Here is a 25,235-nt window from a genome sequence, read left to right on the forward strand (position 1 = left end):
TTCCAATTCATATTCAAGGTCATACTCCATTTCCCGGGGAGGGGGGGGGGTGGAGGGCAAGCGAAATTTTAAAAGTAATCGAAAACGACAGATATTAGTGTTGAATTAATAGTTTTCGAGGTCGCTGAGTTTAACGGTATTAGTTTTCATTATGTTCAAGTTCATCCTCATCCCTTGTGGGGGGGGGGGAAGAGGATGACTTTTTAAAAAATAATCAGATAAACTAGCTAATGAATAACTACAGTAATTAGAGCGAAGTAAACACAATATTATTTTCTTGCGCTTGTGCGGGACTCTGCGGGTTGCTAGTTTTAAATATTACTTTATTGTGAATCTTTTTTAAAAATCCAAAATTTTGCCGCTCCCTAAATTCTGCCGCTCTGTGCTCGAACACAGAATAGCACTTACCTAATTACAGGCCTGGTTGTATTCCTGGCCATTTGAGGAAGCTAGATAACAACATAGATGCCATGTTGAAATTTAACATATTTTTTTGTTTTCTTATGTAAGGAATGACATGTATATACATGTTCTTTTTCTAATAAGTAAAATTCAATATTACAGAATGTATAACCATTTTTTTAATATCTAGTTATTTTTACTCAATCTATACAAATATCAAATATTGAAAATAAAATCAATAATTTTGTTTTATAAAATTGTTGTTTCCTGACCCCATTACACAAACACTGCTTCATTATTTTACTACAGTAAGGTTAATTCATTATCTTTACTGCGCCAGTCGCAGTGATGACATGACGGCAATTTTTGTCCGGGTTACCTGGTCTCGCTTTTCAGACACAGTGATTAGAAGAGATCCGGTGACCCAGTGACGCGGAAGCAACTAATATAATATGAACTCTATATCATTACTAGAGAATTCTTTAGTGGATGAATAATGTCCACTACTCGGGCTCAATATACATTTGTGATTCTTCATGTGACATTTGTCAATTAAGATTTGTATCTCTCAAATTACTACAGGGGTTAGGAAATGGCTGTAATAAGCTTTTTATTGATAGACAGAACAGATACGAAGGGAAAATGTGTGTTGTTATACAAACTTTTCCCTCATATCTGTTCCGTCTATCAACACAAGACTTGGTACACACATTTCTTATCCCCTATAGTATTTTTTGAGATATATTTGGATTGTGTGCTTTTACCCGGGGCCACTCCAGAGGGGTCCAAAGTTGATGGTAGGAATGTTTTGAGGGAATTTTCCCGACATTATCCCAATTTTCCCTGTTCAAGTAAGTTATGGGCGCCAATACATAGCCCCTCTGCAAAGCTTGTTTCATGCTGAAGAGAGTGAACTATAAACTATGACTTTCCAATGAACTGTGTTCATTCAATAGCTATTTCACTGCGAGTCTACGATTTTCTTTATACTAATAGGGTTAATGGGGCCCAGGGACTTACTCCGTTGTCCATGACAGCTAATTTTTTGTCCATGAACATATCTTTGTTATGCTTATCGAATGGACTAAGTTTGATTCGAATGTCCGGATGACATATTCATGTCCTTTCCTTGTCAGATAGATACCGGTACTCTATAGTTATTCTAATATTACTATAAAATAACTCAAAATCAATGGATGTAATGGGGACGGAAGCTGACTATCTCCCATGTATCTTAAACTGTAATAATTATGCTTAGGATTGCATAAATGAGAGACGACAATTATAAAATTATGGGAAACACACTAGATAAGGTGGAAGGTAATAGAGGGTAATAGAGAGGAAGTTCACTTTAAAAAGTTCTGATGTTTTTACCTTTTTTTTTTTCTTTCGCGAAGTCCTTCGATGATTCCCTGTTGTTTCTAAGATGATGATAGTGCTTACAAATTATCGCACAAATATCCGGGCGCAAATGAATCCAAACTAAAGGCGCTTCTAATACATGGATAGACCATTCTATCTAACTGTCAGGGGCGACGATGATAATGCTTAACACATATCTGAAGACTAGAAAACCTGCTGCTGGCCTGACCTTTATCAGGAATGATTGTTGTTTCTGCCACGATGAACTCACAAATTCAGAATGGTTACTCGGCCTGAAGGTAATCTCTTGCTCTCAAATAGTCGGATGTGGAGATGCTCTCGGTTCGATTATTAGTCGCACAATTCTCTTTGATCAGTGTGGTCGATTCGTTTTGTTCAAGAAGCAATGACGTTGCGTCGTTCAGTTACCTTTTAGAGGTCCGTGCCCGGTAAAATGAACGTGTAATCAAAGGAATGTCGTATGATGGAGCAAGGAAAATTAATCTGTAGTTTCATTTTCATTCTTTACAGGCTGATAAAAAGAATTAAATAGTTTAACATATGGTTTGTCTGATGAAAAAAAAAAAAAAACTAAAAAGTTTTCAGAATGTATTGATGAGTTAAGTGAATTCTAATAAAAGCTTTCAAAATATTTCTAAATTTGATAATAATTTTAGAAGCTAAATGAGGATGAAATCTTGAGAGCTGCACATTTTTTTCGATCTTTTAGTATTTTTTTTTTCGTATGTGTTTGCGACAAAAGTTATGTTATTGTAAAAGTTCGACTTTCGTAAATTCGAACCTACGCAAAGAGGCTCGGAACTGTATCTTTACATGAGTCGAAGACTGTCTGTACCAACTTACACTATTAGAAGCTCTTTGACTGTAGTTGAAATAGGTCAATGATAAGCAGATAGAAGGAGAAAAGTTTCCCAAATTTTGAAGTTTCCTTATTTAAATAATATAATAAAAATATAATTTTTCTCAATAACTTTCACAAAAACTGTTCTATTTTCATACAATATGGAGTACATTTTCTCTGGGCTTTCCAATAATATTCACTGTTTCGTTTTGAAGTCTGTCGACAAGGAAAGGTTGAATCATCTACCCATCATAACTTCTCGTCACTTAACAATGTCATATTAAAATCTTATGCAATAGAGGCGAGTAAAGTTTTCGAATATAACTTTTAGTTGGTTTGAGGGAAAAGAGAATATTACTGGAAGTTCTAACACAATATACTAAACTCATCCAAACTGACTAATAAAGACTCGTGGCATTTATAAGAACCAGGTCTCATTGCCATTTTTTTTTTCAGAGATTCATTCATCAACACTTGAGCTCTTAGAATACCAGTCTAAGAACTCCTTAAATCTAGAAGTTCTCTAAGTCAAGTTACCTCTGCTCTTGAGTTCCAATACTTAAGAGAGTACAACATTTTCTACAAGACACAGTAGAATATGGAAGTAAGACTATTGCCATGTGCTACTCTGTGTCTTAACAGATATTCAACAGGTCAGTCCATACTGGACGTCCAATGAAATACGTTGCTGTCATTGCAAGCGTTGACTTGTGCAGTCTGTCGAAAAATTTATTTTAACTATTATTAAAAAAAAAAAACTTTGTGGTTAAAGTGGAGACTTGTAGATCTAGGCTTTCTGGAGATTTTATTTTTAAATTCTAAAATTTCGCGACTCACTCATGAGACTGCGTGGCACATCAGTTGGGAGAGGTTGCATTATGTAACCAAGAGTGAAAAACGTCGAGAGCAGACGAGCGTTTATTCTATAATTTTTATTTTATTTCTATTTCCTTTTTATGTATTTACATTTTAAGCATTTTCACTATATTTGTAATAAATAATAAATTACTTACGTGGTGGAGAGTCATTTTCTGTCCTTGGTTTAATGACGAATACGTCATAAAGGGTACCAATAAGAACTAGACATCCAAACACTACCATGATGGAACTGGAATAGAAGAAAACAATTTATGTTACAATATATATAGTAGTATAGATATACTACCATTAATGCGAATGTCCGATAAAAAAAAATGATGCATCAAAACGCGTCATTTAGTTAGCCAGTGCTATCTACATTAAAGGACTTGAGTAAGAGATGAAACTAAGCAGAAATGAAGAGATAGCCATTGATTATTTTTGTGTGACGCTGCTCTAATAATTGTGAGTTAGAAATTCGTTTAATTGTAGCATATATTGTAAATTTCTCTGTAAGGTAACTAACACACAGTCAAAATTTAAACCTTCTGCACACAATATTCTAAACAATTATGTAGGCTTGCATTTGATTATAGAGTTTTGCCCGATTGTAATGATGTAGTATATTGTATGTAATTTCGCCATGGAAACACGATGGCGAAATCTTAAACTATGATTTTTTTGTTCTTATTTTTGTTTTTGAAGGCAACACTTTCACAATTAAAGAGTCCAGGGGACGTAGATCGGGTTTTTCGGAACATGAATAACTGAGACAGTAGGATATTTAAACAGTATTAACCAGCGTTTAAATCAGTAGTTTATTAAATAAAAATTCAAAAAGCAATGAGGGTTTGTACAATTTACTCAATAAGTGCTCAAATAGTACATGTTTTGACAGTTTTTTTTCAACTTAAAAGTAAGATTTCTCCGCTTCGTTAATTTTGTACTTCTATGATTTTTCTCCTGGACGCTTCATTTGATTCAAGTTACGGTACTTGATGCCTACGTTCCCTTATATATATATATATATATATATATATATATATATATATATATATATACATACACTTTCAGAAACCATTGCAATAATCTAGACACCATATTTTCGTAGTAGAGTCAAGAGTAATACACTAGATGGCACAGTTACAAATCTAATAACTAATATTGATTAATAAATGAGTTGAAATAATTATTTCTATCATTTAGTTTATAGCAACAGGTGAAAACTTCAAGTTTGTATGTAGACTGTGTAAACTAAAAATAATCTTGCATCAACTTTTATTCTCTTCTTTTAATTAAAAAATTCACTTCCAGATAACATTCTACTGAATTGGCAAAATTACACATGTCTTGTCTGGCAATTTCGCCACTTTCAAGGATTTTGTTTTACATGTTTGAAAGGCATTGGTTGTTGACATATGGAACAAACATTTTTATCATATACAAGGTGTTTTCAAATAGAATCGAACCTTTGGTAGGCAAAAATATATTTCTTGATTTGGAAATCCGAAACACTAATCTTCAAAGTAGTCTTCTTGGTAATGCACACACTTCTCCCAGCGCTCCCGCCATTGTTGGAATTTGGAAACACTTATGGAACGCAGTTTTTGGAATGGTGAGCAATCGTGCCGTTGCATTCCTCATGATGTCTTCTCTTGACTCAAATCGGGTCATTTTCACTGGTATTTTCAGTTTAGAAAATAACCAAAAGTCACGCGGCACCACATCGGGTGAGTAGGGATCCTGTGCGATGTCCAGACGCCATTGCTTCTGCTCCACTGTTATCAGCTTCTGTACAAATTTCGCGGGCACTCTCCTCATGCCCAAATTCTCGTTCAAAATTGAATGTACCTATCCAATGCTTACCCTTATATCGTTGCGATTTCTGGGACTGTGATACGACGGTCCTGAAAGACCACAGTCCGCACTTGCTCAATGACATTGTCATTCCGGCTTGCTGAGTGCCTACCTAAATGTGGTTCACTGTCGACTGGTGTGTGACCATCTTTGAAGCGGTTGTACCACTTCTTTATGCATGAGATGCTCGAGGCATCGTCCGCGAAAGCCTGTTGAATCTTGCGAATGGTTTCCGCTTGGGCATCGCCAAGCCTTTGGCTAAATTTGATGCAATATCGCAGCTCAAGTTTATCTGTTATTTTACAAAAACTGAAATTCGACAACCGTTCACTACACGTCCTCACTCGTTGGCGACTGCAAGCGACTGATGCTTTCTGCAGGCGGGACTGCGCATGAGTATCCCCTGTACATCTACACTGAAGAGAGTCTCCCGCGCTTCATTGGTATACGCGGGAAAAATAAGGTTCAATACTTTTTGAACACACCTCGTAGATATAAAAAAATCGAGCTTGCTAATGCAACTATTATTCAGGATTTTTCAACGAGCTTTCAAAGCTTACTGTGCGAAATTGTGCTCACCTACCTTATAAAAACATTTAAAACCAAATCAAAAATACAATTCCCAGTCCTTACTGCTTTGGTTGAAGGTTGCTCATAATTTAAGAAACGAGCAAAAACAAACTTACCTGAAAGCAATGTCACCGTAGCTTAAAGTTGCTTTTTTCTTAGTGTGGCACATACTGGGATCTACAGTTGCTTTTAGTTCAATTCCGAAAGTCCTATAAGCATTTTGCAGATGCTCCTGAAGAGAAATTTCTAAATCTTCAGCTGTACAAGAAGAAGGAATACAGAAAGCCCAGTGGGTAATATCTCGTCGAATCTGTGTTCTGTCTTCCACTGGCTGCAAATTAATTGAAATGTGTGTTATTTTATTCAAACTATTTATTTACAAGATAAACTATAGTATATACAGGGTATACAAAAATTTATTTTCATTAATATAATTATATTGTTATTGAAGTGCTAATAAATATGAGCGAAGAGCGCGTATTTCACGAATTATAAATTGCCGAAAATGTGGAAAATAGGGCTTAAAAGCATCCTAAATTGAAACTTACGGAACTTAAGTCTCGAAAAGATGCCGAGATATTATAAACAAATCAATATAAATGTTTTTAAATCTCCATGTCCTGTACTACAATTTTTAAAGGTTCAGGCTAAGGTTAGGACTCGACATTCTTTCAATATCGACTGTATATACCAAGGATGTTATAAATAGAGGATCTGCCCATATGTATCTTCATCCTATTAAATCGATGAAGCCAAGAAACAACCAAGCATCGGCACGTCTGATTGGCTACTCTCCTTTCTGCCATCGTCTGATTGGCTACTCTCCTTTCTGCCATCGTCTGATTGGCTACTTTCGTTTCCGCCATGATTGTTGGCTCAAAACATTGCGATCCTATTGGGCGGAGTGGGCAGAGTAGGGGCGGCGAAACTGTGACGTATGGCTTCAATATTTTGTTGTAAGGGCAGATCCTCTATTTTATAAGATCCTTGGTATATACGGTCTCTCAGTCATATGTGCGCAAATTGTGGGAGACGATTCCTTGAGTCATTAGGAACAAAAATGTGTATGCAGTATGTGTAAGAGTATCCACGAATCTTTCCCTATAAGGTCCACGAATCCCTCTCTATATTCATATATCCCTAAAGAATATATCATTTTAAAATTAATGGTTCTGAGTTCTTGTTCTCCCTTCCCATGACCTTGATTAAAACCGGTTGTTCTTGTATAAATTATAAAATCTTTATTCATTATTTCAGTTGCTAATTCCAGCTAATTCTCTCAAACTTTGCGTCATGATATCCTTATTAGTACCCTTGTTATATGAACCTAAATCCTTAAGTGTAACATAAAAAGTAGGCCTACTCTACGTTATTGAAAGAATAGTCAATAGACAGCAGTTACACAACCCTTTTAATAATGGCAGCAACTTATACTACTAGCAACAGGACGATTTTAATTTTTTTTCAATGGATACTCACGATTTGGTGCTTATATATATAAAAACATATCATATTCTGATTTCTACAGATCCAATAGACCAGTGGTTCCAAATTGAGAGATTCTCCTGAGAGGAGTGGAAGACCATCAAGGGTACAGTCTAGGGGAAGGTGAGTATAGTTGTAACAGTTATTTCTCAATCTCATCACTGTTAGATAACAAATAGTATTGTTTCAATACCATCGTTTATTAGGGATATTCTTTAGGTGCACATAGGCGCAGTTTGAATAATTGAACTGCAACCATCTAATCTATATATAAAAATAAAAGTGACTATGTTTGTGACTTAGTAACTCTTGAACTACCCGACCGACCTCGATCAAATTTTGCAACATAGACGAGGTTTGGGCCTGGGATGATTTTAATAATTTTACTTTAACGATACAAGTTAGGGAATGGGATATATTGAAAAATGATCGAAAATGACCGCTATAAGTGTCGAATCCATAGTTTTCGGGGTTGCTAAGATGAATAGAGACACTTCCGATGTCGTTTAAATCCTAATTCAGTCCTGCAACTTAGGGGATGGGGAGATATATATAAAGAAATAATCGAAAATGACCGATATTACTGTCGAATCAATAGTTTTCGGGGTCGCTGAGACGACCAGTGACACTTCTGATACTATTTAAATCCAAATTCAGGCCCCATAAGTACTCCTAAAGAAGGATGTTGACATGTAAAAATAATTGAAAATTACCAATATTAGTGTCGAATTCATAGTTTTCGGGGTCCCTAAGTAGATTGGTGACAGTTTTGGTGCCCTTTATGTCCAAAATGAAACGTATTCTATCTGTACCAAGAACGGGCATTCTGCTAATAAGCTATAAAGCAAAAATACGAAGCATGTGGAATGTTACAATGATCCCAATATGTGGGGAAAGATGTAACATTACATAGGAATTGTTGTAACATTTCCTTGTATCTAAGATCATCAACCATATCTACACATAATATTATAAATCATAAAATGTTATTAGACTAACTAATTGATTGATTGATTGATTGATTGATTGATCAACTAAAAAAAGGTTTACCCTATCAGATCTCATCACAAACTTGATATTTACATAACAGGATAATATAATGCAAATTGATAAAGATAATTCAAACCAAGCAGTCTATAAAAGTCTTCATTGTTATTCTTTTGACTACTTTGCGGTGGCTCAGTGGTAGAGCGTTCACCTCTGGTGCTTGGGGTCCCGGGTTCAATCCCAGCTCCCGCCAAGTGAACTTTGTGGTGGACAAACACCGTGCTCGTGGGTTTTCTCGGGGTTCTCCCGTTTCCTCCCACTTTCTTCATTCCACCATTTCACTCATCTCTCATAATCACCGTCTCCTTTAGCCTAACCGGCATAACCGTGGGACGTAAAACTCAAAGATTTCATTTCATTTTTCTTTTGACTACTTTGAACTAAACAGAAGTGACTGAAAATTGCCTCCTTTTACAGGTTCAGAAATATATATCTTTTAATCAATTATAAAATAACGTAGTGAAACAAACAGACATGAAATTCTGATATCGGTGGAAAATCTTAATCTTCTTTTCTCCCGAAGCAAAATCTGAACAACCTTGCTGCTTTAATTGACTAATACAGTAGCTTCGTGTTTGTAAGGCACTAGTTGAAGTTTTTAGAGCTATGATTATGGTGTTCCATTTGAAATTAACCTATTTTTCTATACCAAATAAGTTTAATACAATGTCGAATCTGTTGCAAAAGCGTAGTCCAAGAGTTTCAATTTTCGAAAAATTATTTCTAATGGAACCTATAAGCTTAACATGCACCCAGAAAACTATAGCGCCTATATAATTATAAACTTACTCTGAATTTTTCCCAGGCAGATGCTTTGGGATCAAGTCGATGATAAGGAACTCTTGGGGGTGGCGTATTAGTGTACACATCTTGTGGTGGCACGAACTGAATATTTGCCAGGCAATATTTTCCTTGTAGATGAGTTTCGTTTGTCGCATCGTCAAGTAGAACGTCCACATTGATACATTCGTCATAGTTTCCCAACTGATATGTTGTTCCTGACAGAATTCCTTCTGGAAACTTCACTGATGAGTCAAACACTGTAACAAACAACAAACATGCAATTATTTATTCCAAACAGACTTAGCAATACGATAAAGGTCAAATTTCAACTGTACCTACTCTTTTGTTCATGGATGAGAGTGATAATTTAGGATGAGTGAAGTTATCGTTGATGGCAAACGAAATTAATACATACACTTCTTTGTTAAGAGCCTGACATACTAAAAATAATACAAAATTTACCATTTTTCTTTTGCTTGTTTTTCATAAGTGAAAGGAAATAATGAAATGCAACTTGCCACAATCATAGATAATGTTATTCTACAACAGAAAATATGAACCTGAAGAATTGTCAGTGTTGTCATCCATAGAGATTACAGTGTTGCCAGAGTAATATTTCCTCCGAAATTTAAGTTAAGGCAGCGACTAGAGGAACGAACTCAACTGCATTTGATTACGCATCAAGTTGTCTTGGAATGCTCTGACTACTTTTTAAATAATAGTTGTATTTAGTTTGTAATAAGCAAAATAGTTTTAACATACAGTTACTAAAATTAAATAATAATGTTATTTGAAAAGTACTAGTTCACAGAATTCCAAACCAACATGATACGTAATCAAATGCAGTTGAGTTCGTTATTCTGGCAACACTGTGATTTCTATGAATGGCAACACTGAAAATTCTTCAGGTTCATATTTTCTGTTGTAGAATAATATTATCTATGATTGTGGTAAGTTGCATTTCATTATCTCCTTTCACGTATGAGAAACAAGCAAAAGAAAAATGGCAAATTTTGTATTACTCTGTATTTTTAGTATGCCAGGCTCTTAATGCTGAAAAGGATGCAGTTGCATCCTGAGTTTCGAATCTAGATCAAACTTTGCTACAACATATGACTGGCATAGATTTAGGCCCTCTATAAATACTTTTCGAATCTGGCACAGAATGGGACAACTGGAATATAATTTCGCCTCTTTCAATCCTTGAAAATTACAAGAATAGTTTTGAACTGGTATCCATAACTTTCTGTTAATTGTATGCTTCAATACAGTATCATTTGCGAAAAATATATTTGGTACAAAGCACCAAGTTCGACAACAAAGACTAATAAAAGTGTATAGCACCAAAGAATTCTAATTCAAATTCAAAGGGGTGCACGGTGGCTCAGTAATAGAGAGCTTACCTCAGGTGTGTAGGGTCCCTGGTTCAATCTACGGCCAAGTAAGTTTGTGGTGGACAACATCGTGTCCATGGGTTTTTCTCAGGGTACTTCCGTTTCCTCCCACTTTCTCATTCCACCAATTCTTTCATCATCATTAACTTGCTTTAATCATTGTCCCTCTTAGCCTAAAAGGGCATAATCGTGGGACATTAAACTGACATATTTCATTTCATTTCATTTTCAAAGTCAAAGGAAGAGATATACATTTCACTTATTCAGAGGGCACAAAAAATTTGCAAACAGTAGGCAATATTGATAACAATATCATTCTTGTGGAGGAGGGAGGTTAATGCTACTTTCTATTTACTTATTTATCTTATTACTACATTATTATTTACTTATTACAGTTATGATTTTGATTGGTATTTATGATCGATAATAATTTTTGCTTTTCTTGGATTCGAACAATTTCTTCATAGAAACATGTTAGTTTGTATTATTACTGGTATTACAGATCCCTGTTGTATACCTTATTTTACAAGTGTGTTTGATGATCAAGAATACGATATCTCGTATAAATAAATTTAAAACTTTGCACATCTTTGCCACAATTGCCTAATTCTGTCGTAAGCCTTTTGCTATGGCCAAGTTTGATTGATAGATATACCAAAATCAAAATGTTGGCTGGATCCATATTATATTGAAGTTAAGGGATGAAATAAGTTATCACCAGGCAGTGTTAGATGACGTCGGTTTCCATTATGTTACGGGAATACAAGTGATGATAGGTTAAGAGTCCGAAAGTACTGCGAGGCTCAATTGTAGGTTGAGTGAAATTTAGAGATCAATAATTGGTTGTGAGGTTTCGGGTGAAACAAACTTACTGACACTGAACTTACAAATACACCAGCGCCAGAATTTGTACATGCATAGTCTTAATACTTTTTCCCACATATTTTTCTCAACTTTCTCAGATTAAGTTTAATATTTTCCTCAACACTTTTCAGTACTAAAAATTGTTCATGTAATAATATACCATCAGCACTTACTTGAAAAGTACTTTCGATGAAAAGGAAAATTAAACTCAATACATACAATATCAGTTTATATTGCTCATCTTGCAAAAGTTTTTTCGTATCGATATCTTACACTCCTTATTTTTTGGTAAATTATTTGCTACTGTTGCAACTTGAATCACTTTGGTCACGACTTTTATCCTAGTCACCCGAGTCGGGGATTGCTTTTCAGACCCAGTCTTACTTGGATAAATCCGGTAACCCCCCTCCCAAAAAAAAAAAAAACTAGCTATTGAGACAGATTTGATGACCCGGAAGTGACCGAAATGTCAGCTCTACAGCATTTTAATCTAGCAAGTCTTCATTATTTCAAATACATATTTATTTTATTCGTCTTCCTATACTAAAAGTAATATAACGATGCTGGGTACTCACTACACAAAAATATTTAAGAAAACTCTGTTTGGGCTCGGCGATATTTCTTATATTCTACACATTTTTACGGTCTCGCTTGATTAAGTTTTCACAATACTTTGTAAGAAAGTCATATAACTTATATTTTCTCTAATTCTTACACGTCTATACTCTTATGGACTTTGTAGTTATCTTTCAGTGCAATGTTTTGACACACACATACACACACACACACACACACACACACACAGAGGTGTGCACATCAAGAAAGAAAGACAATTATAAATTTAGTGAGAAGGAAGAGCAGAATCGTGTTACTAGAATTGGATTTAAAAATGAAATGAACGTTAACGAGAAATTAGTTTTAGGCTAAAGGAGACGGGTGATTAATGAAAGTAAATGCTAGTTAAAGTAAAATTTTAGCTATCTTTTAAGGGGAATTGAACCCGAGACTACGTGCACTAAAAGCGCACGCGCTAGCGACTAGACCAGCAGGAAGGGACGTAACTATATTAATAGTCATGCAATTATCTGTGTGCATGGCAATGTCTGTCTAGGTCTGTTCAGGTCATACTGGGTCACAAATTTGCTTACTTCCAGTTCACAAAATTCTTAACTAGTTTCATCACTGTTGCCCAATACCAAGTATACTACAACGTTTGTTCCAGCCCCAGGGGGTAAGAACTGGCTGTGATCAGATATTTTTTTTCTAAACACAAAAGTCAATTACCGGCGGTAGCTCATGTGGTTCGGATCCCCGCTAAGCTGTAGGTCTATGTCTCATACAGCCTCAGTGGTGAATGGGATGCAAAACCCAAATCAACTACTATAACTAATAACAGATATTCTAGAAAGGACTCTGCAAACCATTTTCTTCATAATAAAATTTTATTCGTATCAAACAGAACAAACATGTATAACAATAAACATTCTGTAAAACCTTCAGAAGTATTCAAAGTCTTTAAAAAAAGTTTGATGTAGGGTTTGCACCAAAAAATGGCTGTAGTAAGCAATGTAGGCTATTTTTGGCATTGTTAAATTTGATCGTTGCTATATTTGCTAATGAAATGTTGAAGTTGCTTGTTCTTCCTGAAATATATGCAAAGGAAAAATAAATTTTGACCTAAAATCAGGCATGTAGTAATAATGTAATTAGTTGTGTTGCTTCATAAACAAGTCAGGAAATAGAAGCTGGGTCAGTGAGCCACCCCCTGTATTTATCGCTAGTTTAGTCAGTTTATAACGACCATTTTGTAATCATGGAACATCAAACTTGTGTTGAGTTCTTCAAGATTTAAAATTTTTAACATATTTCGGATATTATCGGGAATCGAATTCAAGTTGTATATTTCAAGATGAAGTGTCTCTATCTATTCAATAAACTTGTGTTTCAACATGTGAGGACAAATATTTTTGTTAACTTCCAATACTTTGCAATTCATTGCATTTTATTTTTTTTTATAAAGTGTTGCTTAATTTTGTTACAGAATATTTCATAATGTTTGGCACATTATCTTTGACATTTTCAAGTATGGTATTCACTTCTTTTCTATTTATTTATACGTAACGAAATGTAATGACATGGTGACATTTTGAACTGTGCTCTCTCTTTTGCTTAGGACTAAAGATGAGTGCTTATGTGTAAAGAAAAAAATGATTTTACTTATATTTAGTTCCAGAAATAAAGATGATGGAAGACGATGTGCTGACCACACAAAATAACTGAAATTCATCTCGTTCACGATAGTTGTTTATGGACAATAGTTGAAAAGAATTCAATTTATATTTTTTTTAGCTGTAAACCTATTCATAGTTTTTATCAATAGTAAAATCTAGGACCTTTTCTTTCACTTGTAAAATTCTCATCTTTTTTGCTTGGCAACAACAATAAGAAAAAATGGGGAATGGCAGAATGTCGGCACACCAAAATTGTAATCATATTTTCCTTTTTGCTGTTGTCCTACTTGATCAATAAAAAAAAAAAAAAGCGAAGCTCAATGAAAATTCGAACACAGGTCGGGGGTAGGAGTCCTGTACGGAGCCGATGTACGGTAACATAGCAGAATTCATGTACTCTGTGAATATTTGCTTAATAGCAGTAAGTTTCAGGTTGTAAAAGAACGTAGTTTTTCTTCTTTTTATTAAATTTTGTGACATTTCTATAGTGCCTTGTATGAAGTGCAAGGAGAAAGATAATGCATTGATTTGATAATATAAGATAATATTGATAAGATAATATTGATTTTATTAGGAATTGGGCATTTAAAAACCTTTAAACCATTTAATTAAATCGCGAAGTGGTGAAAAATACCGGTACGTGTACCGGTTTCATTCTCATAATACGGAACAAAATACAATATCCCGCGAAAAACATGCATTTTCTTTTCTGACAGATAATACATGTTCAACAAAGCTTTCTCACAACCCGTATCACTCAGATGTAAATAAAATGAAATCTTTGAGTTTTACGTCCCACTATTATGCCGGCTAAGCTAGTCGAGAATGAAAGAGAGAATTTTCATTCCTCCTTTCCCCGAATTGATGTTCTAGGGCAAGTTCCGTTAAAAGTTTTTTTTTTTTTCATGAATAAGAATTACTTGTGTTAATTCCAATTGTTGGAAGGTAAAACAATGAAAATAAATCAACAAGAATAATAACTCGCTCGCTTCTATAGTTGATTGAGTTGATTTTAGTTTAGCGTCCCTTTCAGCAGCGAGGATATATGAGACGTGGACCTATTGATGAACGTGGGGAATCAGAACCAATGCACAATATCGCTAGTAATATTTAAATACAATTTATGATAACGAAGAGGAAATGTCGGGCAGGAAATCAGGTAATTGTTATCAATATAGGACAACCTAGGGCCTGGCTCCGTTCTTTTCCATTTGAATGTGGAAGACCCAAGTTCGATCGCCGGTTGGAGCTATGTGGTTTGGATCTCACGTTAATCTGTAAGCTTTCTCATATAGCCTCGGTGAAAGGAACACTAAACTCCAATCCAGCCTACCAATATTCTTCTCCATATCTACATTTAAACTTTTCCTCCCTTTTGCGTAGGGATGCATTCGAGTCGAGTCGAGTCGAGATTTAAGCCTGTATCGACTCGTCTCGAGAAAATGTTGTCTCGACTCGTGTCTCGACTCGAAAATATGTTTCTGTCTCGACTCGTGTCTCGACTCGACAGTCTCTGTCTCGACTCGACTCGAATTCGAGTCGAGACGTCTCGAAATTCGAGTCGAGACAAAATGTACGAGTTAAAATATACGCACACATCAGCCAGACCATCATGACTACCTACCTAATTGTCAGTATGTCGACTTTTGGCATGGATAAAAACGGCGACACGTCTTGGCATACACGCAATGATCCTTGATAGGTCGCTGGAGAGAGCTGGCACCTCATGTGCTCACTCAGGTCACCTAATTCCCGTAAATTCCGGGAAGGGGGGCGATGTGTTCTGACGTCACGTTCAATCACATCCCACAAGGGACATCACTCAAATGTACGGCTCCAATTTCAATGAAACTTTTTTTGCTGATAGAAGGCATGTATGCATCATTACTTGTGATGACAAATTTTTGCCATGGTGCATGTTTTCTATTTTTTAAAATAACTTTTAAGAGTTGTGATGTGGTTATTAGAGATTACTACAGAAGTCCCTTACTACCCTTTGTAAACGGAGCGTTAATGAAGAAAAGTGAAGAAAAACCATGTGGATACATATAAGTCCTGGGGGAAGTCGTATGGTAGATATGACCTTGATGGCAGCCATCTTGAAATCCGCCATTTTGAATTAAGGTCAAGTTTTCAAAATGGGAATAGGGTAATATGATACATAATTTCGGGCTAGAATTTAATTAGAAAAATAATGGTGAGGTTAGTTTTAAGATACACCCATTTGGGGGAAAGTTACAGGCATATTAATTGTTTTTACTTACTGTGTGCGTAAGTCCCTTCTTACTTTCGTCTCAAGACCTGTAAATCGATCGCAACGGCAGAGCCCGGTTTCGCACTAGTGTTTAGAAATCTTTAAACTCACTTGAGGCAATATTTGTGGATTATTGTATTGTATTTTGCCTTTAATTAAATTTGAACCCACTTCATGATCTTGTGTAAAGTATCATTAAAAGAGAATTTCTGTTTTTATGGAGAACGTAAGCATAGCAATTATAAAAGGTGAGTAAGGTGCGTATGTATTTATAAGAAAGTTTATTTTACGAGTCTTTTGTGGTTCCGCCAACCTATTCTTTAGTTGTTTTTTTTTTTGTAAATACTCATATCTCATAAATAAAAGAGCTATTATAAAATCTCTTACCACTATTCTTTAATACTTATAAAATTTTATTTATTGTAAAAGCACTGGCGAAATATTTCTTATCGCCCACTAAAATTATGGTGGAGCTCCTTCGTGGCTAACGGTTAGTATACTTGCCTTTGGCGTGGGAAACCTGGGCTTGATTCCCGGTGGGAGTTCATGTGGTTCGGATTCCACGTTAATCAGTAGGTCCACGTCTCACATAGCCTCGCTGCTGAACGGGACGTTACATTGACTACATTATAAAATTGAAATTTGTGACGACTAAAATATCAGAAATTAAAGATTATTCTTTGGGTTTTGGAACATTTTGAAAAACGTGAAAAACTGGTACTGCACCGATACAACACACCTTTTGGATTTGTCATTGTGTAAAGTGATACAAACTAAAGAAGAATTACAACTTTATGAAATTGTATTAGGACTTATTTAGAAATAAACACCAAATAAGTGTAATAGTTCATATCCGTATAAAATACCAAGTTTATGATGAATCAACTACACAACGTAGGATCCAAAAACGCTCATTGCAATTTGTTCCATCCTTCAGTCGAACCAGGAACTGAAACATAAAGAGTGACATTTTCTTTTTAAAGATACTTTGTCCAGCTAAGTATTGTGAGGTTTATGTCAGTAGAAGGAATTGCATTCCATTATACAAGCGCAATTTCACAACTTTATGTACACATTACTAAATATCGAACACCCTTGTCCATATGATTAGCGTACGCGTCTTTGGTGCGGGAGACCTAGGTTCGATTTCCGATGGGAACTCCTATGGTTCTGAACCCACGTTAATTTGTAAGTTCACGTCTCATATAGCCTTGATGCTGAAAGGGACACTAAACTCTAATCTAATACTAAATATAAATATTTAAAGAAAAATGATGACGAACCAAGATGACGTGAATTTCGCTATCAAATCCATTTTGTGTTTTCAGTTATTTTCTAGTAGTATTTTTTCTAAGCATCCTTTCAAAAGACAGTGATGCAAATTTCGTAACTGCGAATTCCTGTTAGAAGCCATGAAATTATCCGATTAGATGCAAAATTTCCCGTCCACTAAAATAGATACCGTAAATTTACAATATCTAACAATAAATAATTTGAAAGATATCGCTTTCGAGAGAAAAAATGAAGTGAAATCTTTGAGTTTTACGTCCCACGGTTATGCCGGTTAGGCTAAAGGAGAGGGGTGATGATGAGAAATTAGTGAAATCGTGGAATGAAGAAAGTGGGAGGAACGGAAGAACCCCGAGGAAACCCATGCACACGGTGTTTGTCCACCACAAAGTTCACTTGGTGCGAGCTGGGATCGAACCAGGGTCCCCAAGCACCAGAGGTGAACGATCTACCACTGAGCCACTGCGGCCCCGCTTTAGAGGGGCCATGACGTATAGTTGAACTCATTCTCGTAGTATGAAAGGCATTATTTATAATTATGCATGATAGGATCACAAACAAAATTTAAAAATATTATGTGCACTTTCTTTTAACAAACATTATATTGTCTTTTATGGTGTGGATGGGAATGTTATGTTCGAAAAAAAAAGTCCTTAACACGATTCTTGTTGCTACACACTGCATGTTCCTAGCCACAGAAAAGATGCAGCGATAGGTAGGCTATTTTTCAATTGCTTTACATTAGTTTGATGTTTCAAGTCTTTTGTGTGTTTCTGAAGTTCACTTTTACCACAAAAGAGCTCAATATTGACATGTCTTACATAGCTTTGGTTCAATTTTCAACACGGACTGCAACTACCCGTTAAATTGTGCATCCGAGAGGCACTCTTTGTTAAACCTCGCTTATCACCGCTCATCTTAATAATATATATATAACTTCACCGCGAAGCAAATGTTGCATTTCTCTCTTTCATCCTAACACAAAACAAAACTAACCACAGCTGTGACACGAAGGAGCTATTTCGAAAAGAAACAAGCTGTGCTTCATAGAGATGTGTACCAAATGATAGAAGTATAAAGTATTGTTTTCTTTCCTGTTTATTGATATCAGTTGGTGTTCTTAATGAGTTTACTCATTAGTTTAGAAATAGTATATATGGAATTTGGACATATGTTGTACGTATTTTCCTGAGAAATTGATGAGACCAGAAAAATTATAAGGACAGATGGAATAGGTTTAAGCGCATCTACGTGACTTTATCAAATATTTATTCTCCATAATGGTACCACGCGGAAAACTTGGTATACTATAATCTTTGCCTCCCTCTGTTAGCTGTTTCGTATCATATATATTGGATGGTTTTGGTATTTCTTCTGATCATTAAAATATAGCAATGGTACCTGTGTGCGTGCAGAAATGCAAAAGCACAAGATAACTTCCTATTTGTTTTGGAAACAACAACACCCATTTCACGTGTGCGAGAGAAATTGAGCACAGCGAGATCGGGTGTTTACTCACGGTCAGTTCGCAGCAGGAGTCCATGGCAGTGGCGGCTAATGTTAGTGTTGCAGCGTTGCGCAACGACCAAAGTATTTCAAGAAAAAAATATTATTATCAATAGTAGTAAAGAACAGAAAAAATACTTTTTAATACTTGCACATATGCACTTTAAATAACCTATTTTTTACTTTGTAACTGTCCGTTTCGTTAATCCGTTTTAAAAAGCAAAAAATAATCCGTCACAGAGTCTCTAATTTATGTTGTGTTGCAAAGAGCATACAACGACCAGATTCCTTCAGCGCGGCAATTGGAGCAAATGTTAAGTCTCCTTTCCCCTATCTCAGAAGTTAAAGGGATTGGTCGTTGCAGTGCTTCTGCAACACAGCCTGGTTTGCAGTGAACGAGAAGGTTTTCCACACTAAATTAGATTTCTGAATTTTCTTTCACTAGCAATTAACAAATTGAATTTGTTTTATGCATTCATATTTTTAAATTACGGGACCATACTGAAGCAAATCAATATAATGACAATTAAAAAAAGTGATTGCAGAATTACAAAATAAGAAAGAAAATATCTAGCAGAGGAGAAAACAAATGAAAGTAGACCCGCATTTACAAGTTAATTCTTAGCTTATATTGATAATGAAGGCTTTTTCTACAGTATTTTGTGAATCAAATATTAATAAGCCGGTATGTAGAATCGCTCCCCCCCCCCTCTGTGGATAGTATTTTAGTATAAACACATTTCTTTTATAAAATAAGTATATTTTATACTCTTGATAATTTCCACATAAAACTATGATGGGGAACGCCACATTGAATTTGGGATTAGTTAGCAATGCTCAGGGACGTAGCCACGAGGGGGTTCACCGGGTCCGGACCTCCTAAAAATTTCGAAATTTGACTAACATTTGTGGTCTTTCTTAACGAACTATACTTGTTTAACAGAGAAACGATTGATGTAGGCTAAATATTTTATTTTACTCCTCATCATGTACTCTTCTTATAAAAATATTCGTTCTATCATTTTCTCTAAAAAGATAGATGACAGTAAGTAAGGATTACTTATCGTCTTTTCGGGTGCGGTATAAGACAGGTTCTATATTATGTAGAGGTATTGGACCTCCCTCAAATACTTTGGACCCCTCCCAGTTAACATTTCTGGGTGTAGAACTGGCAGTGCTATTTGTTTTGATCTTCTTTGATTTTTGACTTCTGTTACATGCTGATCCTTCATCTGGCGGGTTTCGAGGTTTCCTTTCCAGAACACATCACATTGGTAAGCATTGTTTCACCTCATGTGGAAGTATATTGTGTTCATCGTGTATTGCGTAACAACCAAGACGGATGATTTGGAATGTAGTTTTTTCTTTTACGCACATGTGTGTGTATGTTGATGTATGAATATATGACATTCGGAATTCATATACCAGTATCTATTTTGTATCAGCTGTTTTGGTTTTTAATTATTAGTTTTAATTTTATTGTGTGTGCTTTAATTCTGTAAATAACCTACAAATTCTGAATGAATTCTATACCATGGCTTCTGTAAATAACTCACAAAAAGCTTTCAACTGGGGGAAAATTTGCAATTAAGGCTTAGACAAAACAAGCAAAGGCAATTCAGGAGAGTGTTTGAAAAAAAAATCCAGTTTAAATTTACAGGATATCTTATGGCAGTAGTGTTGTTTGCACCAGATACATTTCCTCAATTTATTTTAAATTTTCCTGGATAAACTGTGAATAGAGTATGTTCAATGTACATTTTTTATATAACACTAATCTCTGCTACGAACTCTCTTCAGTCAACGCTGAAGAGGAATTCGGATCACTGTCAGGGACTGAGTTTGCTAGAATGAATCGTTCGCAATAATCTAGAAAAAATATTTAGTGAATCTACAAAGCTTCTGAAATTAATATTAACTGTACCTATGGCGTCAGCAAAAGACGAAAAGTTTTTTTCCACATGAGAAAGAATTGACACTTTCAAGGAATTGAATGTCCCAAGAAAGGTTACCAGCATTGGTTATGCTTTCCATCGAAAAAGACCTGACAATAAGAATACCAGACTTCAACCAGCATGTATTAGACAGATTTACTCCAATCAAAGTGAGGAGAATGAACTTACTAATTAAGGTGATTAATCGGATAAAATGTTCTGTATTTTTTATTTTTTAAAAACAGAATTTTATTTAAATTAACATGTCACATAGCATTTGCATCTAAAGTTATGCTGATTAGTCAATGAGTCAACTTTATATCTTCTGTCTCTTATCGTTCGTACTGCAACACCCGAAACCACAATCCACCGGCCGCCACTGGTCCATGGTAAAAGATTTGGCTAACTATCTCTTCATATTGACGTGAAAACACTCGCAAAACCCTACAAATACAAAAGAATGCGCTTCAAAGAAAGTTTAGACACAGATGTTTCAATTTTCTCTTAGCATCTTTCTTCAGCAAAAGAGTCGGTTCATTGTATTCGAAAAAGGAAGGGAGAAAGGGTGAATTTATATTTTATGGGGAGGGGGGGTAACATTATAAGTAGTATAAACAATACATACCGCTTCCGACTCGACCCTCATCCTACCTCAAGTTGTAAAGTAGAAACTACTAGAAAGGGACAGAAGTATTCAACATGACTGCGACTTGAGTTTCAGTTCACAATACTAAAACCAGTGAGCAAATAAACAGTCTTTTGTAGGATCGTGTTTTACTTCTTGAATTTATTTTTGAACATTTCTGTGAATTCAACAACAGAACGCAGTAGAAATACGGACTAGTTTTTACTTCAACCATTACTTTCGCTCCAACCCAGGGATGCCACATTTATGATTTCGTATAATACTAGATTTAGTGATTTTACTATTGAACTAGTGATCTAGTACGTACTTTGGGTAAATAGGCACATTCTAGTGATTTTTTTGCATTTTTTTCTGATGCAGACAAATGACAAGGAAATGGTTCTTAAAATAAAAGGAAGAAGTATATTACAGTTCAAAACAAATGTAAAAACTTTAAATTATTTTTTTTTTTCTCTCTGACTGAGTGAAACCCCTGCTGTGTAACGACCTTAGGTAAACAACGGCTATCTTTGGTCCGCTACCTCCTTTTGTTAGCCGACATGAGATGTGTTACTTTTTTTTTTTAAAGAAAGTGAAGAAATAATTATCCAGTACATTTACGTTTTGTCAGGCACACAGGCGTAGTCTGTACTTGTTTCCTAACGAAATTTAGCAACATAACATAAATGAAACATGTGTACCAGAAAATAGAGGCAGTACAAACGGACATTTTCATCTGTAACACATTTGATGAGAAATATAGTTAGATGTCACGTGCAAGCACTCTAAACATGTCCTATCCTTTAATTCTATTCGTATGTTTATGTAGGTGAGACTGAGAAATCAAGAAACAATAATAACTGGTTTTCTTCCAGGGCAAAAATCTAAATGTGAAGGGGTGTTACACTGGGACTTTAATTGCGTCCTTTGTACAAGATTGACAAGTAATCGCAATTTTACAAGATTAACAAGTAATCGCAATTTTTTAATTTATTAGTTCTTGGGGAGAGGAAGATGGAAGCGAACCCTCGTAAGGACCTCTGCAAGAAAACATGAATACTATCCGCCACTGTTTGTTACATTACACAAAATAGTTATATATATACAGGGGCGGATCCAGGATATGATCAAGGGAGGGGCTAAACCATATTTTTCCGTTTTATCCAGTGTAAAGCAGGATTGAAGTCCATTTTATCCAGTGTATACCCGAGCGTCACGGGGGGCTATAGCCCCTATAGCCCCCCTTAGATCCGCCACTGTGTATATATATATGTGTATATATATATATATATATATATATATATATATAATATTGAGTTTTAGTCAGGGTTTTCATTCTGCAGGAGAGGGGAGGATAGTAATACCTGGCGAACATTTTCTATTCTCAGAGTGTTGCAAATGATAGCATTTCCTTCATTATAGCTTGGCCAAGCTAGTTGCATTATATATAAGGATTAAGTTAGCCTAAAAAGCTTAAATTTTTATGGCAGTTTTACTCTGTAGCCATGTTTCTCATTTTCGGTCTACGGGACTCTGTGTCCGGAAATTTTCGATGGCTTCCAAGTCGGAAAATAAGTGTATCAAAGGCATATATATTATATGTATGGTTATATGAGGCATGGATCTACAGTTTAAAGTGGAATACCGGTAACAACTTCATGAGCTTCCACCGTAAATCGAACCAGAGTCTCCCGCGATCAAGGTGTGTGTGTTAACCATACAGCCACGAGGAAATTCACATAAGCACACACACATATATATTGTTGAGTTGATTTTGACTTTACCGTCTCTTTCAGCAGCGAGGATATATGAAGGTAGACCTACTGATTAACGTGGAATCCGAACTACATGAGCTCGCGCCGGGAATTGAACCCGAGTCTTCCACGACAAAGACGCGTACACTAGCCACGGAGTTCACACACGCACACACAGAATCAGAGTCCTCACACACCAAGGGTGAAAGCTGTGCCACTGAGTCACAGCAGCCACGAGGCTAGGTTGAGTCCACTTTACGTTCATAGTTTCTTAGTACATAAATGTTACGATTATGAAATAGATTTTCCTTAATGAGCTGCATATAAACAAAAGCTTTCGAAATGTATTAAACAATTAGCTCGATTTGAGTGTGAACTTAAAGTTATATCAGAGTGTAAATACGGATACGCACCAAAGCTCGAAAACTGAATACACTATTTCTCCTATATAGTCAGCATGTACCAAGCAATCGTTCAGCTTTCATTTGAGAGGATGGAAATCGAAGGCTCCTGAACAACTATGTTACTAATGTGCGGAATGTATTTATCTTACAGTGAACTGCTTCGATGCCAAGTGGCCTAACTCCAAAATTGAAATTTTCCAGGAGTGAAAGTTAAAGTTCAATATCTCATGAACAATTCATATTTCTTTTATGTTGGGAACCAAAACCATAACTACTGTATGTAGTTCATTGTTTTATAATTTAGTGTTTACAAAAATCCTTTAAAAAAATACCTATTCACAGAAGTGAAAGGTACTTATCTGTACTAGTTCTTGGCATCCAAGCAGTCCATTTACTGTAATACTAGCTTAATATACCCATTATTAGCATGGGGGCTGTATTTGGAAGTCAACACCTGTGGAAGTATCACCATTCATTTCAGCGACCGCGAAAACTATGGATTTGACACTAGTATCAATCAATATGGGCTATTTATACATGTCTCGGTATTCCTCACCCGCTGACACCCGGCCCGCGTACAGTGGTAGCTGAATTTGCAAGTCATCGCTGATGGAAGTGTCACCATTGATCTCAGCGACCGTGAAAACTATGGATTTGACACTAATGTTGATCAATTTGGATTACTTTTACTACATGTCTCGGTAAACGCGCCCCTGAGACCCCCCTGGTTACAATTTTGACAAAAACGCTTTGCCTTAGACTGGGACCTGGACCAAGGTATCCGTGACCAAAATTTGGTAACTCTCGGTCAACTTGTCTGGTCCTCAGGTCGGTCCCAGTAAACGTCCCCTCCGAGACCCCCTGGTTCGAAATTTAAAAATAAACGCTTCGTCTTGATCTGGGGCCTGGACCAAGGTACCCGTGACCAAATTTTGGGAACTCTCGGTCCACTCGTCTGGTCCCCAGGTCGCATACAAACAGACAGACAAACTCACAAACTCTTTATTTTATTTATATTAGATAATATATACTATGTAAAATAGTCTCGTATCACAATATGTGATGTACAACAAATGTTTCATTATATATTATCCGTAGCTCTTGATATGCTGCAACATATTAAAGCCTCAAAATAGTTGGGCAAGCGAATAATCCAGAAGTTACGTAACCCTATTGCGTTCATGGGAACAAAAACAATAATTATAACTATGCTAAATTACTATAGACTATCAACTGCTCATTCAGAGAATTTATGAAGTTCACTTTATCGCAATAGTTTTATACAAACTAGATTTAAACTACGGATAATAATTTTATACAAACTAGATAATCAATTATTATTATTATCATTATATTTGCAGTACAACCAAATACAACAACATTAACTATTAGTTCTAATTAACTGAATTGAGCTGAAAATTAAAGCTTGATCTTTAAAGATTAATTATTAATTTTATGCGTTCTGTACCTTTCTGAAGGAATAAAAGCTGGAATTGGTTTCAAGGCTGTTTCTGAGTAAATACTTTCTTCAAAATAATATTAAAAATTATAGAAAAATTTTCGAGACATTCGAGTCGAGTCGAGATTTTTAAGAGCCGTCTCGACTCGACTCGTGTCTCGACTCGAAAATTCGAGTCGAGAAATACGTTTGTCTCGACTCGTCTCGAATTTTACAAAGTGTGTCTCGACTCGAATCTCGACTCGAATTCGAGTCGAGTCGAGTCGAGATTCGAGACATGTCTCGACTCGAGCG

The 25,235-nt window shown here is 35.7% G+C and overlaps 1 protein-coding gene across 2 annotated transcripts in view; it reads right to left on the minus strand.

Moving 5' to 3' along the window:
- The window catches only part of LOC145670150 (nose resistant to fluoxetine protein 6-like), an 85,084-nt gene that overhangs the window by 39,890 nt on the left and 19,959 nt on the right, over nucleotides 1–25,235 (minus strand). For both annotated transcript variants that reach the window (XM_081738522.1, XM_081738521.1), the window contains exons 3-5: nucleotides 9,233–9,483; nucleotides 6,028–6,242; nucleotides 3,640–3,734 (exon numbers count right to left, since the gene is read on the minus strand). In XM_081738522.1, coding sequence (XP_081594648.1) covers nucleotides 3,640–3,734; nucleotides 6,028–6,242; nucleotides 9,233–9,483 — 561 coding nt within the window. The remainder of the gene's footprint in view (nucleotides 1–3,639; nucleotides 3,735–6,027; nucleotides 6,243–9,232; nucleotides 9,484–25,235) is intronic.

This window comes from Thermobia domestica, chromosome 14 (assembly GCF_964235325.1).
Source record: "Thermobia domestica chromosome 14, izTheDome1.hap1.1, whole genome shotgun sequence".
NCBI lineage: Eukaryota > Metazoa > Arthropoda > Insecta > Zygentoma > Lepismatidae > Thermobia > Thermobia domestica.